Raw genomic sequence first — 19,542 nt, forward strand, 5'->3', positions numbered from 1 at the left:
AGAAGGGCTTAGCACAATCTGAGAGAGACCTCATCTTGTTACTAAAGTCCTTATTTCTGAAGTCCACCATCCTGGCTTGGATAATTTTTGTTAGACGATTGCAATGGGTCTACAAGGCAGGCAGTCCAGTGCGTAGGTTTATGTTTTAGTGGGACTATCAAGGTTCAGACTATTGCTCACCTGTCTGGATACTGACACGTGTTATTCCCTGGCTCGGGATATCGCCTCTACCAAGGAACGCAGGAATCGGTCAACGTCTTCAAGGTTGTCCAGATATACACGTGTCGGCACAGTGCTGGAACCGATGGTTGTTTCACCGGGATACTTGAAATCTGTTAGTCGAGAAGCCTACTTCGGCCACCACCGGGCAGTGGTCCGAGCTCAGCTCCTGGAAGGCCACAGGTTGCGAGATGTTGTGTCCCATGTTGCTGACAAAGATGTCGATGGTCGCATGGACCCCAGACCGACTCAACCGGGTGGAAGTGTCAGGGGCCAATATGGTGTAGTGGCCTTCTTGTATTTAGGTCTTCATGCAGGATGGTGCAGTTTTGATTGCTGCGGCCGTTGCCCCAAGCTGCGACCGTCGCCAGCGATGATGAAGTTCCCGCACCTCCGGGTGAGTATGATGATGTCTTTTCGGAGGGCCACTGGCATTGATGACCCGTCCCTGATGTTGGTTTGCTTGAGGCAGTAGGCCGCGATGATGATGATTGGGCCAAGTGCTTCTTGGTGATGATAGCAATATCAATCTCCTTGGTGTTGAGGAAATCGAGTAGATGTCTATGCTTGTTCATCAGCGAGCAAGCGTTCCAATTTGCAATGTTTACAGCATCACGGTGCATACTTGGTGACGAAGCATGGAGCTGTTTAGATTGAGTCTAGCAGGTGCGCAACCAGCTTTACTAATTCCTCCGATTCGTCAATTGAATTCGTCAATTGAATCGCTTGAGACAACACTGGCATACGATAGTCCAGGCGCCGAGGCAGAAACTTGATTTGGCAGGGCCACTGCATTTCCAAGAAAAAACTGAACGACACAGTTCATGAATGATTTCTTTAGGTTGTCGTCAACTTTTCTGATCTGAATATGTATCAAAAACGTATTATTTCCACTTGTCCAAATGTCTACACAGGGATTTTTATTGTTTACTACCAATGAAACAGCGCCATCTAGGTGAAAAATAGCCTGGGCAATTTTTTTTAATTTACCGGATTTTCCCGTTTTTTCTCCTGGAATTTTGGAAGTTTAACCAGTTGTGCATGTAAATAAAGCATAAAACCAAGTGCGATTGAGCTGAAGAGTTCACTGGGTTAAATGAGTCCTTACTTAGACAGCAGTATTTTTCCTGGATCTTGAATTTGTTTCTGCGGTCGAAGTTTTCAAAATTTGTCTCTGAAAATTCGCTCAAAACTTTACAGAATTTTATGCGATCGTTCTCTAGCGTTTCTTATAAAATAATTTGTATCACCAGTTTTTTTTATTCAGAATTCTTCTACAATATATTTAAGATTCTCTCTGCGCGTCTTTCGAAAATCTCTTAATTCAATTGCAATTCTCCTCAGAAATGTCCTAAAATATTACTCAAAATAATCTTGGCGTTATCCTCTAAATTATTTTGATAATGTCCTTGGAACTCCCCGTAAAATTATCTAGAAATTCTTTTCGAGATGCCCTAGAAATTATCATCGGGATTTCCTTAAAACTCTTTAAGGAAATACAATTGTACTATGAATTCTATGCTCGGTCCGTGGATACGTAGTAAATCTAAAAATCCGTACAACTGGCCACACTGTTGTCGAGCGGAAACTGATGGTAGTTGCGATTTAGCAGAAGCATTTTTGAACGACGAAGAGCTCTTCTCACTACAGCGTCCGATTGTATTTGCGGTGGTATGAGAGAGTTAACTACACAATTAAAAAAGATAATGTAAATTTAGGTGATCCAAGACTGACAAATACAAGCGTCAACGTTGACATAAAATTGAGTCATAACAGACGCAACATTCAACTCAATCAAACGATATTTTCAGTCTCTTCTTTCCTTTATTTAACGTCGGTCTCTGTTCCGCAATCTAGTGCTAATCACCGACGGACATCGATTGCCATCCATTGACGGGAATCGAATGTGCAGGAAGGCAGCTTCCACACCTGCGTAGGATATCACACCCATTCAACACACATGGGCCGGGACCAACGGCTTTACTTCCCTTCCGAAGGAAGACGTGATCAGAGATGTTATGCCTCAGAACATCCCGGAGGCGCCCCGACTGGGATTGAACCCAGGCCTGCTGGGGTGAGAGATAATCACGCTTACCACTACATCAACGGCGTTACTGTGACCAGAGATTGTTATGCCTCAGAAAAATCCAATTTAAGTCTTGGAGCCCTTAATTTTACATGGATATTTGTAGACAGCCCTACTTTTGCTCAATAAAACAGATGAAAATTTCCCTAATAAGTAAAACAAATCTCCTTGAAATAGATCTGGTTGCTCTTTAAAGTATGCTCCCTAAAATAGAGAAAACTGTACATTAAGCATTTGAAAATGCTCCTTAGTATGCACCGCTTTGCACCATTTTGAAGTGTAATTGTACCATATATCATCGGAAAAGCTGCTGTAGGGTAGAGAACTACTTCGGCCTAATCGCCCATTTTGGGCCTATCGAGCAGAAAACTTCAAATAAATCCATGAATGCAGAGTTAACAAGTCAATTATGCGCTTGGTACGATACATTAGTTAATAAACTACCGAACGAAGTCAATGAGAACGCGTGATATGAAAGTTTGCACCCATTATTCCCAAAAACAAAAGAAGCTCTCCGAACGAATCAATTTTTATCTTTATCGGATAGGCCAAAGTGAATTCATTGGCCTTTCAATGGCGTTTCAATGCGTTAGTCCGAGTTAAGAATCTGTAGGCCGAGTTTGGCGTCAAGAAGCAGTGCTAGAGTTTTGACAATATTTCAACGATGGGTTTCTCTTTAGTAAATCTTACGGTACGTACGGGAAGGTAAATAAATTACGAAGCCATCAGTAATAATAACATTTCGTTTGGTGCTAAAGAAAGACTAAATGCGAGTTATGCTTAATAGGACGGAAATGGGGTAGTTAACCCTACCATGAAATCAGCTGAAATGTTCAATAAATCATTGTGTGCATTTGTGCATTTTTAAGATTTTAAGTTATTTAACGTATTTTGATCAATCATTTAAGCAGCAACCCGATCTATTTTAAGGAGTTTTTTTTTTACTTATTTAGGAACATCGTCATTGTTTAATGATTCATTTACCTTTTTACCATTTTTGTATACGTATGATCCTTTACGTCAAAGATGGACTCCGTCACATGTAAAATTTGTTATTTCTAATTGTGCAGCCATCCCATAGCAAAACGATATAGTGGTCCCCGGAATTTCGTTAAAATTGGTAGTTTTGTTCCTTATCGCAAAATATTAGAACTGTACTTTGTTTTATTCTGTCATTAAGATGACCATTTCCATGTTAGAGTAGTCCAAAAAAATGTTTTTTTTTTCATGAATTACTTTTTCAAAAAATCATAACTTTTGACCCACTAGGCCGATCTTAAAGATCCAAATATTAAATGAAAGGAAAAAAAAAATATTTAAGGAAAAAACTAATAGGAAAATGACGGCTTCGGCATGACAGACTATTTTCGGCAACCCAAATTGAAACACTATTTTCATTGGATTTTCTTACGAAAACACTTCGCTGAATGCATGCAAACGATTCTTTATGCTTTCAGCTTCAATTTGACTATATTTTTACCACTGAGAAAAAGCAATCTAGCAGGGTTTTCTTGAAATGAAACACACGCACTACAAATTGTAGCTGATTTCGAGTTGCCGATAATAGAACAGCAGATTTGCATGCAGTTCAAATGGAACGGTTGCCGAAGAAAAACTACTCGCTCTCACTAGAGAAGATTGGAGCTTTGTAAAAGCGTTTCAAAACAGTTTTTCACAATTCTTTCGACTGAAATTGTTAGAGCAGCTGGCAGCAAAAGATTGTAAACAAACCAATACTGCATATGTGTGCGTTCCATAGAGAAAAAGGCTATAGAAAGAAGGTCGCTGCTTAGGTTGCCGAGAATACATAAGTTCCCCTACATAGAAAGTGCGATTTTTTTTTATATTTTTCATAGCAAATTTGGGATTTTTTACACAATATATCAAAAAAATCGGCATTTTTTCGTTTAAGAGTGATATTTCATTGAAGTTATCAAGTTTTGTGTTTTCGCTTAGTACTCTTATGTGACTAGACTACCATGCATCCCGGTTTCTTGACATACGATAACGCTGTCGACGTCGTGAAACAGGTTTCATTCCTCGGGAGAGTTTGAAAACCACAAGTCAAATCATTATCTGATAAATATTTGCAACTCTTTTGAAAATCTCTGTGAACTTCTAAGAAATTTCTCCATTCCATCCACGAGAATGACAAAACAAATTTCAAACAACCCGTGCTGCGTTGATTTGAAGATTACTTCTCCGCCCATTTCCAACCATCTTCACCGCTGCCGATCCGAAGCAATTGCTTTAAAGTTTCCCAGACAGCCGAGCGGGATTCCTTTATAATTAGAAATTTGTAACATCAAAATTTTCACTTCACCGCATGCGATCTCGATGGGAATCTGTCATGCAAAAGCTCCACAGCTCCACAACTTGGAAATTGTTCTGGAGCCAGCTTCGAATATGATAGTAACTAAGTTGTACTTTTCCGGTGCGTATGCGAACATGAAATTTTAATTAGACAAACGAATGGAATGGTTGAAGGAGTGGGTTGAATTTCTTGATTAAGATGTGTGAAAGGAGGAAACTTTGTCACTTTAGCTTCTTCGCAAGAGATAACTCTGTTCGGGAGATCATTGATGAGAGACAACACGAAAAGCTTCAGATCGGTCCCAGAATGGCAAAAAGCGTGGAAATTTTACAGGTGCTGACTTTTGGGCGTGGGTAAAGTTTTCTCATTAAAATTCAACGGCAGTTGGCTGATTTTAAGGTGGCTGTGGAGGTCGAAGTGCTGTGATTAAAGCTTGCTTGTTTAAGAAGTTATCGAGACGGATCGATGATGATTTAATTTAATTATTACACACTTATAATTATCGTAAGGATCGATCTTGATGAATAAATCGAGCAGCGGTTGGTCACGGGAGCAAATTGATTCTTGGAATCCATTCGGTGCAATTCATTCCACCCTGTCTGGTGATTGCTTCATCTTCTCGGAACTTTTCCTTTCCCGAAAACGGAAAAATTGTTCCAAACTCCCATTAGGTCCATTCGCACTTCACATCTCTTTTATTCAGGCGACAAATTAAGCTATCATCGACTGGGACCGAACCGAAAGGACAAACTTTTCTACGGATCTTTTAGGGGGATAAATAAGCTTGATCAATACATGGAATAAAAAAAAATAAACATATTCCCCCGGAATGGACAGAAGATAGTCCAAAGCTCAGAATTGCGGGCCAAATGGTCCATGGAAGGTCAAAAATGACCGGTTGATGCTTGGAAACTTAATCACCTTACGATAATCTCTACAAAGTTCGTCCGCCCACCGGAATGCTATAAATAATGCATAAACTTGTCGTTCCGCTTCGCAAAGCATCCGAATCGTACATTCTAGCAGCCACCCATCTACGGGAGCAATCTCGTCTGGTACTAGTTCCTGCCATAAAAAAAAACTTTTCCCGTAATTTTACGGTTCATCTTTCTGTCCTCGCCCCTAGTGGGGTAGCCCGGGCCACACGACTGCGCAGCTCTGCTGTCACAGCGTTGATTCCTGATACTGACCATCGTCTATTTATTCGAGGTTAAAAAAAGGTACACGGCTGCTGAAAAAGTGTAACACAGTCCTACTGTGGCGATACCGATAGTAACCTCTATGAACCGTTTGAGGTAGGGATTTGCCAGCAAAGGTCCAGCTCGGCTTAGATGGTCAAGGAGGATGAATTTTTTTTATTCAGGTTTAGGGATGTAGAAGGATTATTCTGGCTTTTCGACTGGTGTTGGATTGCAAAGAGGGGAAAGGTACACAGCTTCATATTTCGGCCAGATGGATGTTTTGGAGTTTACCTCTTTTGCGGTGTTTTCATTCCAAGGCAAACAGAACCATAGGCGTAGCCAGAGGGGGCAGCAGCAACACAAAGGCTTTCGGTGAAATGGCATTCGGCCAAATTTTCCATAGACATTTTTTTTTGCCTCTTCCTAGCTTGAAACCTGGCTACGCCCCTGAACAGAACTGATATCATTTGCCAGCAGGACTTCTCAGAAGATGGTTGTTTGCGATGTTTGTGCGTTTTACAATTGAATTTAAGCTCAGAATTTTTCCGCTACGCAGCGATGGGATGTTAGTGAATTTCTTGTTAATATATAGTAAATCTTTAAATTTTGGCTATCTAGCAAGTTACTGGCTTCGCCAGTGTTGTTCAGCTGCCAAGACATTTCGGTTCATAGACAAATAAGTTCCGAATTTTCTCCATTAATTCCTCAACGATATGGTTTGAGATGCTAGGGCCACCGAACTCAATGGACAATCCTTCTGTGGCTTGTCTGGAGGACTTTGATGTGAAATTCTCGTTTTAAATACAGAGAGGTACCGCAGATTTGCGGATGGTGTTTTAGCATGTATTTTTTTTTTTTTTTTTTTGATTCCTGGATCTGTTTTTTTTTTGTACTAAAGATACCATTTGCGGTCAGTTTCTTACTGAAAATTAGACATATTTCGCGAATTACCCAGACTTCATTAAACAAGTCGTGTATCAAGATTCATCCACAAGTGAAGTTTGCTTGCAAGCACTTCTCAGACTCTCAGCGACATAAGCTCTGTTGAAGGCATTTCAAGTGCCCTCTTCTCAACACATTTTTTTCCTTGGTTTGTTTTCCGTGCTGAGCACCAACGCCAGGGAAGCAGCTTCCACACCTGGACCCTACGTATCGACCCACCAACTCATGAACCGGAGACCAACGGCTTTACTTCCCTTCCGAAAGATGAGATCGACGGCATTCTCCACGTTATGGACGGGCATATCCCTTCGCACTGTCTAGAACCTTGGACAGTCGAAGACCACATGCTCCGGTGTTTCATCGACGTTGCCACACTCCGGATAGAGGGGTGACGCTGCGTGTCCGAACCGATGCAGGTATTTCCTGAAGCAGCCGTGGCCAGAAAGGAACTGCGTTAGGTGGAATTTGACTTCTTCGTGTTTTCTGTTCACCCAGGTCGACAGAATCGGCATTAGTCGATGCGTCCATCTACCGTTATCCGCCGTGTTCCACTCCTGTTGCCATTTAGCCAACGACTCCGCTCTCACAACTTTCCATACACTTCTGGCTTCTGTCCGGCTGTAGCACTCGCTATCCTCCGCCAGGGTGATGCCACATACTGCTTCCGACGAGGCTGGACCTCCATACCTCAGTATCGACGACGACACACTGACCAGAAGACGCCTCTTGCTACTGCTGGGACCAACGTTGTTCGGCATGATTCTAGCTATCGCTTTGATGGCCTACAAGCCTTGTCGCAGGCACCTTCGACGTGGCTGTTGAAGTTTAGTTACCAACACTTCCACCTCTTCCAGTGTCTCGCCTGTTACCGTCAAGACGACGTCGTCCTTAAAGCCAACGATCTCAACTCTTTTGGGCAGCTTCAGCGTTAGCACGCCGTTGTACATCCCGTTCCAAAGCGTTGGACCAAGGATGGAGCATTGTGCAGCTCCCACTGTGATCCTAATCGATCTCTGTCCCATGTCTGCCTCGTAGACCAGAACCCGGTTCTGGAAATAACTCCTCAGGATCCTGTACAGGTAGTCAGGGATCCTCATTCTATGCAGCGCTTCGGCGATAGCCTTTCAGCTGACGCTGTTGAACGCATTCTTGACGTCGATCGTTATCACGGCGCAATATCGATCTCCTCTCCGCTTCTGTTTGGACGCCTTCTTGGCTTCATCGACCACTGTCCGTATTGTAAACACCGTTGATCTCCCTTTCCGGAATCCGAACTGTCTCTCCAACAACCCGTGCTCACTATCCGTGCGTCAGTCTGGTTAGGATAATCCTCTCCAAGAGTTTTCCGAGTGTATCCAGCAGACATACAGGCCTATACGATGCTGGTTTCGGCAGCAACACTAGCTTCTGTATCTTCCGCCTGTCGGGGAAGTGACCCTCTTCCAGGCATTTCTGCAGCACCATCCTGAACATGTCTTGGGACGCCTGGATCGCCGCTTTCAACGCTACGTCGGGGATTCCATCCGGACCGGGAGCTTTTTTCACCGTCAATCTTTTCGCCACTGCTACGAGCAGCGTTGTCAGGTAATTTTCAAGAAAATCTGGACCAGTTAAAATATAAAATCTGGGAAAATCTGGAATGCTCCAAAAATCCTGCCTTCAACATAATTCTAACAAAATTTAAAAATCGGTCAGTATGATCATCTGGAATTTAGAACCCGAATAAAGACTGGACTCGGAAAAAATGAGACACACAAAAATGATCACCAAAAATTCATTTTAAATCGGATACTTCTCAAATTTTCAGAGATTAAATAACTATACATTAGCTATGTTTTGGCATAATTTATTTATTGCATTTCCTCCCCCAAGCTGATTGCTCGTACATTTCTCTTAACATTGCTCATGAGATCTTGGGCGAGGCTTTGCCCGTCTTCCTTACACAATTTCTCCCAGTTTTTCTTCAAAGCTTCATCGGTTTTGAATGTTTTTCCGCTTTTCTTCAACTTCTTCTTCATTATCGCCCAAAACTTTTCGATCGGACGAAGTTCTGGTGTATTTGGCGGGTTCGCCTCCTTCCGGACCACATTAACGCCCTTCGCTTCGTACCAATCCATTACAGGCTTGGCGTAATGGCACGAAGCGAGATCCGGCCAGAACATCGTGGGACCACGGTGAGAGCGGAGGAAGGTCAGCAAGCGCTTCTGCGAGCATTCCTCTCGATAAATCTGCCCGTTTATGGTGCCGGTTGTAACGAACGGCTTGCTGTACCGTCCGCACTCGCAGATCGCCTGCCACAACAGGTACTTCGTCGCGAATTTGTGCATCTTTCTCTTCCGGAACTTTTCCGGAACCTCCATGCGGGACGTACCAACAAAAAACTCGAGGCCGGGGATTTGTTTGGTGTCCGCCTTGATGTATGTCTCGTCGTCCATGACAAGACAGCCTGGCTTGACCAGCCACTCACGGTACAGCTTCCGCGCACGCAATTTGGCCACCGTGTTTTGCTTGTCAGTCCGGTTTGGTGCCTTCCTGACCTTAAAAACACGTAGCCCAGCCCGCTTCATGGTCTGCTGGACGAACCACTTCGACGAATTGACCTTTTTGGCCACGTCTCGGGTGGAAAGGTTCGAGTTATTCTTAAAGTACTGCCTTATCTTCCGTGCCTTCTCTGGGTATTCCGTTTTCGGTTTTCGGCCGCTTCCAGCGCGCCGCTCGATGGTCTTCGTCTTCTGGAACATCTTCACAACGCGGGACACGGTGGAATGGTGGATTCCAAGCCTTTTGCCGATCCATCTGTGCGACTGACCAGGATTATCGATCACCGCGCCCAAGATTTGCTGGCGTAGCTCTTCTTGTTTCGAATGCATCTTGAAAACTACTTGACAGATCGCGATAAAATTTTGCACACATATACATAACACTCTAAACTAAAATTACCCAAAATTTCATTAATTTTTACCCACGCGAAGTTACACCCAAAACAAAGTGTCGCATTTGTTTCCGAGTCCAGTCTTTATTTATGAATTCCATGTTTTCAAAAGTTAAACTTAGCAAACTTGTTAGCATTGCTTAAATTATCAAAAATTTAAGAAAAGTTTTGACACAGTGTACCCAACAATTTTAAATATCCATTAGGCAGCATTTCAAAATTGAGTCAAATTGTTGGTAAGATACTGCAGAAAATATTTTTAGGATTCTGAAGCAGCAAAGAATCATGCCACTTTGATGGGATGAATTATTTCAACTAATAGTCGATTTAGTCCTTACTGTTTGATGCAGTAGGTAGAATATTTCTTAAAAATTTTATAAGTTCTAAATAATTCTAACATAACCATACATCACCATTGACATCATACAACTCAAAACACCCGGGAGTTCAGTAAGCAATTTTATTTAAAAGAATCGAAGCCTAACATCGTGGTACTCACACACAGTTTACTTAAACTACGGGTAGCTCCACACGACTGTTGCAAATAATTTTATACCAAAGAATAACTTAATTACATAACTTAAATGAAAGTCTGAAAGCGTAATTTTTGAAGTCTCATGACCTTGAAATGATTCTAAATTCTGGAATTTATATTTCTTTTGGGTCCCAGATCATGAATTTATTTGTAAGTCTCAATTTACTTGGAACTCTTCACAGAATGTCTTCGTCTCTTTTTCAGAGTTTAATTTGAATCATCCTTATATTTCATACTTGTGCTACAAAATGGTGAGTTGACAACCTGGAAGGAGCGGAATACCTAGCCCTGGTCCTCACAAGTTCCTACTTCACGCCTCCTCGAGTCATATGATAACAAAAGACTACCAGCTGAAACATGGACACAGCTGGGTGGCGTAGCCTGGGCAATGTTGCCAGTCCGGCAATAGCAAAGTAAAGAGGTGCGACGCGAACACTGGCGCGCTAACCATAGCAGGGTGATAGAGGAAATGCTTCACCAAACCCGAACGTCTGTTCTCCATGTTAGGAGCGGCTGATCACCGTCCTTGTGCCAGCGTGGGACTCTAAACAGAGCTGTGCACGATGGTCCCCCGGCGAAACAGGGGGTTGGGACAGGCCCAACAAGCCGCCCTGGAAAAAAAAAACAAAGTTGCAAATACCGAAGAAAGAAATATGGATCGGAACAATCGGCACAGACCTACGCGACGAAATAAGGACTACGATTGGAAACTCGGAACATGGAACTGCAAATCGCTCGGCTTCCCGGGTTGCGATAGGTTAATCTATGACGAACTTCAACCACGCAACTTCGAAGTCGTAGCAATGCAGGAACTTTGCTGGACGGGACAAAAGGTATGGAAAAGCGGGCATCGAGCGAAATTCTTCTCCGACATTATAAACGTCCGCACGTACCGCAGTGCGAACATAGATTCGGACCACTACCTAGTTGCAGTATGCATGCGCTCAAAACTCTCGACGGTTCATAACACACGTCGAAGTCGAACACCGCGACCCAACATTGAGCAACTACGGGACGTCGGAGTTGCCCAGGACTACGCGCAGCAGCTGGAAGTTGCACTACCCACGGAAGAGCAGCTTGGCGCAGCTTCTCTTGAAGATGGCTGGAGGGACATCCGTTCAGCCATAGGTAGTACTGCTGCAGCGGCACTAGGTACTGCAATCCCGGATCGAAGAAATAACTGGTTCGACGGCGAATGCAAACTGTTAGTAGAGGAGAAGAATGCAGCACGGGCGATAATGCTGCAACACCGCACGAGATTGAATGTGGAGCGATACAGACAAGCGCGGAACAGACAAAACTCGGTTTTCCGAAGGAAGAAGCGTCAGCAGGAAGACCGAGATCGCGAGACGATGGAAAATCTGTACCGCGTAAACGTCACACGGAAGTTCTATGAGAAGCTAAATAGTTCGCGCAAAGGCTACGTGCCGCAAGCCGATATGTGCAAGGACTTGGACGGTAACCTTCTCACGAACGAGTGTGAGGTGATTGAGAGGTGGAAGCAGTACTATGACGAGCACCTCAACGGTGAAGCAGCAGAAAATGAAAGTGGCACGGCAACATACCTTGGAGCACGCGCAGAAGACGACAGGCTACCGGCCCCCGATCTTCAAGAAGTTGAGGAGGAGATCGGTCGGCTGAAGAACAACAAAGCAACTGGTGTAGATCAACTACCAAGTGAGCTATTAAAATACGGTGGTGAAGCACTGGCTAGAGCGCTGCACTGGGCAATTGCCAAGATTTGGGAGGAGGAGATATTACCGGAGGAATGGATGGAAGGTGTCGTATGCCCAATCTACAAAAAGGGCGACAAGTTGGATTGCTGCAACTACCGCGCGATCACACTGCTGAGCGCCGCCTACAAGGTACTCTCCCAAATTCTATGCCGCCGTCTGTCACCATATGCAAGAGAGTTCGTGGGGGAATACCAGGCGGGATTCATGAGTGCCCGCGCTACCACGAACCAAATTTTCACGATTCGGCAGATTCTGCAGAAATGCCGCGAATACAACGTGCCCACACATCATTTGTTCATCAATTTCAAATCCGCATACGACACAATCGATCGAGATCAGCTATGGCAGATTATGCACGAGTACGGACTTCCGGATAAACTGACGCGATTGGTCAAGGCGACGATGGATCGAGTGATGTGCGTTGTTCAAGTATCGGGGACACTCTCGAGTCTCTTTGAACCTCGAAGGGGGTTACGGCAGGGTGATGGACTTTCGTGTCTGCTGTTCAACATCGCGTTAGAAGGTGTGATCAGAAGAGCTGGGATAGACACGAGTGGCACGATATTCAGGAAGTCCATCCAGCTCCTTGGCTTCGCCGATGACATTGACATTATGGCACGGAACTTTGAGATGATGGCGGAAACGTACATCAGACTGAAGGCTGAAGCTAGACGGATTGGACTTGCCATCAACGCATCAAAGACAAAATACATGAAAGCAAGAGGTTCTAGGGATGACAATGTTAGCCTCCCACCCCGAGTTCAGATTGACGGTGACGAAATCGAGGTGGTCGATGAGTTCGTGTATTAGGGTTCACTGGTGACCGCCGAAAATGATACCAGCAGAGAAATTCAAAGACGCATTATGGCAGGGAATCGTGCCTACTTTGGATTACGGAGGACGCTCCGGTTGAATAAAATTTGCCGCACGAAGTTGACTGTCTACAAGACGCTGATTAGACTGGTGGTCCTCTACGGCCACGTGACCTGGACTATGTCCGTGGAGGACCAAAGCACCCTTGGTGTTTTCGAATGGAAGGTGTTGCGTACCATCTACGGTGGAGTGCAGATGGACGACGTGGAGGAGGCGAATGAACCACGAATTGCACCAGCTGCTGGGAGAACCATCCATCGTCCACATTGCAAAAATTGGGCGACTACGGTGGGCTGGGCACGTCGTAAGAATGCCGCACGACGACCCAGTGAAAATGGTTCTAGAAAGCGACCCAACAGGAATCAGGAAGAAGAGGCGCGCAGCGGGAAAGTTGGATCGACCAAGTAGAAGGCGACTTGCGGACCCTTCGCAGACTACGAGGCTGGCGAACTGTGGCCATAGATCGAGTAGAGTGGAACGACTACTTCGGACAACAGAGGACAACAAGGCCTTAGTCTGATTGGTAAGGTAAGTTTATATTTCATGATCTTTCTTTTCTGGATTCCCCTAAACTAATCTTCATAATATCCAAACTTTTTCAGTAACATTTTAAGAGTGCTTACCATTATCTCTTGTAATCTCGCTCTCTGATTCCATAATTCCCTACAAATTGGTTATAAGTTCCCAGAATTGGCATAATTTTGTCTCAGTTTTTTTTTATCAAATTCCCTTAGAATATTCTTAATAATTTCCTTGGTACGCTCTTCAAAATAACCGTCACATTCTTCTCAGACTTATCCTATGAACTGATGTGTAGGTAAGATCTTTTTTTTTGTAATCCTCTTCAGTATTTCCTTAGTACTCAAGTACTTTGTCAGAATGGCCTTGAAAATCTCCCAGAAATTTCCAGATTTATTAAAATTTGATAAATATAAATCTCCATTCAAACATTGAACAGAATTCCATTGAAATTATTTTCACGATTCGTAACAGCTCTTTCCTTAAGTTTCGTATGAAGAATTTTCTATGATTTCTCTTCCAAATCCATCAGAGTTTGTAAAAGACAATTGGCACCGTCTTCAACAGTTGCACAGACTGCATAATCACACTTCACTGTAAACTATTTTCAGAATTACCTTAAAATTCTTAAATCTAGGGCACGTATTTCAGACTGCTAAGGTAGCTCAATATTCACAGGTACTTCAAATAAAAATGCTAAAAACTATCAGATGCTTTTGAAATTCTCCTTAAAAATCTAATTAATTATCCTCAAAAATATCACGAACATACTTCAAAGTTCTGGTGCTTGTCTAGATTCAAAAGCCTTTCTAATTTTCCAAAGCTCAAGCTCGATTGTTTTCAATCCTGAACAGTTTGCGATTTCTCTGAATTCCAAAATTAGGAAAAATCTTCCATATTAAAGATTTGATTTTTATAAATCCAGGATTAAAAAAAAAAATCCGTCTGTGATGATTCTGATCGGTCTGTGTATCTGGCAAGACGACTGAAAATCTGGAAAATCCAGATAAACCTGGAATACTGGCAGCGCTGCCTATGAGTCAGGACGTTGGGTCGTGCTTCAGGAAAAGTCCTTCCACGATGACTTTCAGCTTCTCTGGGCACATTTCAGCGGGCATCGTTGGACATCTGATCTTCGCCATTACGACTCGGTATGCGTCGCCCCAGTGGTTGGCATCAGCGTCTGGACACAGCTCCTGAAATCAGTTTGACTTTCTCTGCTTGCTATTCCGTTTAAGTGCGGCCCTTCTTTCTTTTTCTTCTTATTCGCATTTTAAGCTTATTACGTAGTGCATATTAGCTTTTTGCGTGCTCTCAAATGTGTTCTAAATGCACTTCCACAATAATTAATTGAGAGATTTCGATGCCAAAACCAATGCATGAATACGTTTATTGTATGGCAAGCACAATAATACTCTATGCCAAGGGAAGTCGAGAAAATTTCCAACTCGAAAGATTCTCTCGACCGCACCGGGAATCGAACCCACCGCCTCCGGCTTGGTAATATCATAGAGGTAACTCTAAGACTAGAAGGTTCCGAAGAAACGTTCTTAACTTTTTGACTCAGCTCTGGTACTCTCTTCGGTCCCAAGCTAATCGATGCACCCCTCGAAACATCGGAAAATCCACGAACCCCTCATTTTATCTGTCAAACTTTCATATTGTATCAAAACAAACATAGTGTAGTACTAGAATTTCGACTAGAATGGGGTACGTTAATCGATTTACTTTGGACCAATAGGCTAATCAAGTAGTGAGCCAATTTAGCTTCCACTGGTTGGTAACACCGTTTCTTTACTGACTAAGCTATTAGGCCCTGACCGCTCAAAATACTCCTCTTCGTTCCTCTCTGCTCTTGCTCACGTCTTCTGGCTTTGAGACAACTACCGCGGAGGATGATAAGTGCCTCGTTCCGGACGTGCCTGGACGCCGTCTGCTGTTTAGCTCCAGTTTCCTCTTTATGATCGTGTCACATGCTCTCACTAACGTTTCTGTCAGCTCGTCCGCGTTCAGATCCGCGGGGCCCCTATCCACACGGAGTGCGTCAACGAAAAAACCTATTATAAATCGCTACAATCAGCATTAGATTACCAAAACAATCCCTGCTACAAAGTGTGATGTGATTTCTCGTGGAAGAGCAGAGGATTGCTCGGTTTCCTTCACGGTGGGTATCACTTCAACATATTTCTTCCCATTCCCTATTTGACCTGCATTAAAATGCGATATTCTGACAAGAGTTGCAGAATATCGTGAAATTTTGCATTTGAGTCTCAAATATATCTGAGAATATGAAAATTTGTTTATAAACATAATAATTCATGAAAAAAGACAACCCACTGTGCAAAGGTCCCTTCAGCATCGCAGAGTGGCAGAAAGTTCAGTAAATCATGATATTTCAATACGAGCAATAAATAACAGAGGACACTCAAATGGTTCAATGTTTGTCAAACAGTTTAAAGCATCTTAACATTTGCTTAAGCCTACGAACCATCACAGTCTCATTGCACTATCAAATCGATTATAGACAAATCAACGCTTCGATATTTTCAGTGGTATTCCAGCCTTGGGCAGAAGCGGAACCGAAGCTGCACTGAACTTCATCTTTGGGCCCTGCGTTGCTTCAAAGTTAAACTTCGAAAGCAGCAAAACCAATCCAATCTTGGACACCATTACACCCATCCGGAAAGCTGTGGAAAATTTAAAATTAAGATTAATTTTACACTTCCAACTACAATTGTGCCTGAATTACCTATGCAATTTCGGGGACCTTCTCCAAAAGGAAAGTATGCCTTTTCGTCGTAGTTTTTCGTAGCATCTTCAAATCTCTCCGGATCGTACCGATCCGGCTCGGGGAAATATTTCTCATCCATGCCGTACGCAAGCAATGGGATCACCACCTGAGTTCCCTTCCGAATCACAACGTCCGAATCAGGCACTTTGAAGTCCTTAGTACATTCGCGGTTCAACATCGGAAGTCCCGGATACTTCCGCAATGTTTCCTTGACGCACAAATCCAGGTACGGCATCGCTTTGATACCATCATAAGTAAGTTCGCCATTGCTTTTCACCACCATTTCATCAATTTCCTCCTGCAACTTCTGCATCGTTTCCGGATGTTGGCTTAGCTCATGCAGTGTGAAAGTTATCGCACTCGTTGAGGTATCCGACCCAGCCACATAGAACAGGAACACATTTGCTGCACACTGACCCAAATTCAACGCTACTTCGTTATTATTCTTATCTTCTCGACGAAGATCAATCAAGAGCTGAATGAAATCCTTCCTGATCACGTTGTTCTTCTCTCGATAATTGATCTGCTCCGTTACTATGTCCGTCACAAACTTAATCATTTCCGGGCTCAGCGATGAAACTCGTGTCACCTTCAACAGCTCAGGACAGACGAATACCGCAGCCGCTCGGAAATTGTTCGAAAAATTTTCAACTTGAAACTCCCGGAGGACCTTACTGAACGAATCATCCCGATCGTTCAAACAGTTCGCTTCAAATCCGAAAAACACCGTGGCAATAATCTCCAGCACGCACCGCGACACTACTTCACGAATTTCCAACACTTCTTTCCGCTCAGCAATCGGTTCGAGAAACTTCTGCAGCTTGCTACCAACGTGCAAAATCGTTGGCATCATGTTGCGAAGTTGTCCACCGGTGAACAGGGGCGTGAACTTGTTTCTCAAATTGCGCCACTGTTTCCCCGGAAGAGCAAACAGGTTCGCGGAAAAGGGATCCCCTTGCTCGTTGCAGTATACGCCTCGATCGTGGAAATAGTTGAAATCTGTCGTCATAATCCGCTGCGCTAGGTGTGCATCGCGAATCAGGATGGCCGGTCGGAAGAACAGATAGATTCCGACCAGTTGATCCTTCGTTTGCCAATACAACTCGCAGACGGCTACACCGAAGGACTCCGTCTTCTTGGCGACCTTCTTCAGATTGCCAAATGGGATGTGCGGTTTCAAGCTCGGTAGTCCTTGGCGATCCCAGTACGTGTAGACGTACCGGATCGCAAACGCCACCGCCAACCAGAAGAGTGCGAATGTGTAGAGGAACATTTGAAATTCAGGAGCACAGTTGGTTCTTCCCAGTTGTTGTACAACTGGCAAACTAAGATTAGAGATTGGTTTCAAATGTGCTTTTATAGCTCCCAAAAGAGTAAACACTGATAATGATTCGACAGTGCCGACTAGCGTGTGTTCAATGATGGATAGCGAGAAATTCGCGACGCTTGGTAGAGGTAGCGTTGCCTTATGACGCCTGTTTGGCAGAACCGGTCGGAGAGCTGTAGAGTACCGGGTGTTTACTTTCGATTCCAACCGGTTTCAATCACGTGAAATTCGTGAATGTACAGGAAGGAGTTTTTTTTTTTTGGTTTAGGAACTGTTTGGATCTATTTGTAGGTATTTGTGTCTAAACACATCAATTTCATACGATTCCACTTGATTCCAGGTCAGGGCTCTTTATCAGTTCTTCAATGTCACTCTACGGGTACGGGTTTGAAAAATTGCTGCGTCAAGTGTTGCGTGCAAGTTTTGATTTGGCTTCCTTGCAAGGGATGACGGGAAATAATTTAATTCTTATCAACAAATAAAACGAAGTAAAGATAAAAATGACACTTGCTTCTTTCTGTTCGTCCATTGTCTTGTTATCAGTCCACTGTGATTTGGAGATAATGTTAATATAAGAAGCTAAGAGAGCTTCACTTTCATCTTGTAGCCGCACATGGCTTTTTGCGACCAAAGTAATGCACTTATGATTAATGGTTCCTAGGTAACTCTTTGTTAAATAGAAGAGATGGTTAATTGCGTTATAATTGATTGTATGCGAAAGCTACAAGTTATTTATACTTGAATTTGTGAAATTCTCGATTACATGTTAAAAGTTTATTGTACAAACCTTTTGAGGGCTTGTAATATCTGGAGAAGACAACCTTTTCAGGTTCGCGTCATGGTTACGAATCATCTTTATAATTCTAGGAACGTTCACTCAAGCCTAATTCTACACTTGTAACTTATTCTATGGGAGGTTACTTTACAGGTCTCCAAACATAGTGAATCAATCACATCAATCTGTCACGTGTGTTGGTTACTCGTTATGGCGTTTAATTGCTGCTTATTGGTCATCATAGAAAAGGGTTGCCGAAAAGATATAGCGAAATAATTTGGGTCTGTTGTTTTCCCGGGTCAGAGTCAAAGTCGCTGCATTTATTTTGTGAACGCATTCTGGGTCATACGGAAAACAAAACATATGGTTGTAATAATTTTAATGTTTGTATTTTTGTAGATGAGATACGGAAGGTACTTGTGTTTGGTGTTTGCCCTTTTGAAGTGACTTTCGTATGTCAACTTGGAGGGTTTAGAAAAAAGGTATCTGAGGAATTTTAGATTGTGATTAAATCATATGGAGCATATTGGTGTTCAGTATGTGGTGAAATATTAAAAGTAAGAGCATAAAATTTAATCTATTCATCTCAATCATATAGGTGAATATTGGTAAAAGATCATAGATACTCGTTAAGGCATCTATGATTTCTTTTCATTGCACCTTCTGATTGTGCATGGTAAGGGGTAGAAAATGTTTGTTTTTATTTATTTATTACACCATCTTCGACTTAGTCGTTCAGACTCAATAACATAAAATTAAACATAAATCTTATCTTTAATCCTTTTACTAAACACATTTTTAGACAAATTCAAATCGAACTCATCGCTAACGTCATTGAATGCTCGAAGACACGAGTCGAATGGATTATTATGGCCGTAGTTTGTCCTATGCTAAGGAACCGCTAGGAGTGGTGAGTGGTGGAAGTGTCTGGGTGGAGCATTCAGTGGAATCTGTTCGTGAAGTGCAGGACAATCGATGGATCCTTTGATGAGGTCAAAGACAAACAAGCGTTGCATGTTGACTCGCCTGGCAGAAAGAGGTTCGAGTTTAATCAGCTGGCATCGATCGACATAGGGAGGAAGATTTTCTGGATCGTTGCAAGGAAGTTGACGAAGAGCGAATCTTATGAACCTTTTCTGCACACGTTTGATCGTCAGAGTCTGTGTTACGTAATACGGCGACCAAACTGGTGCAGCGTACTCCAGGATACTGAGCACCAACGAACAGTAGAGTGTTTTTAGAGCATATACATCGGTGAAGTCAGAGGCGTGTCGACGGATGAATCCTAATACCGAAAAAGCTTTGGCTGATA

At 43.2% G+C, this 19,542-nt stretch overlaps 2 protein-coding genes across 2 annotated transcripts in view; one reads left to right on the top strand and one right to left on the bottom strand.

The window, feature by feature from the left end:
• LOC135713158 (uncharacterized) overlaps positions 1–19,542 on the top strand; it is a 459,682-nt gene that overhangs the window by 125,247 nt on the left and 314,893 nt on the right. The gene's annotated exons all lie outside the window — the stretch shown is intronic.
• Positions 15,796–17,460, bottom strand: LOC135713143 (cytochrome P450 6d3-like). Its single transcript, XM_065236258.1, has 2 exons — positions 16,087–17,460; positions 15,796–16,024 (listed from the first exon to the last, which is right to left on the bottom strand). Exons 1-2 carry the CDS (start codon positions 17,399–17,401, stop codon positions 15,867–15,869), a joined length of 1,473 nt encoding a protein of 490 aa, XP_065092330.1. The 5' UTR covers positions 17,402–17,460; the 3' UTR covers positions 15,796–15,866.

Source organism: Ochlerotatus camptorhynchus, unplaced genomic scaffold, assembly GCF_037179485.1.
Source record: "Ochlerotatus camptorhynchus isolate MF236.1 unplaced genomic scaffold, CSIRO-AGI_Acam_v1.1 ptg000539l, whole genome shotgun sequence".
Classification (NCBI taxonomy): Eukaryota; Metazoa; Arthropoda; class Insecta; order Diptera; family Culicidae; genus Ochlerotatus; species Ochlerotatus camptorhynchus.

Coding starts and splice junctions, on each gene's coding strand:
- LOC135713143 (XM_065236258.1), bottom strand. CDS start 17,401: ATGTTCCTCTACACATTCGCACTCTTCTGGTTGGCGGTGGCGTTTGCG. Junction 16,025..16,086: donor AGGTCCCCGAAATTGCATAG/GTAATTCAGGCA, acceptor AATTTTCCACAG/CTTTCCGGATGGGTGTAATG.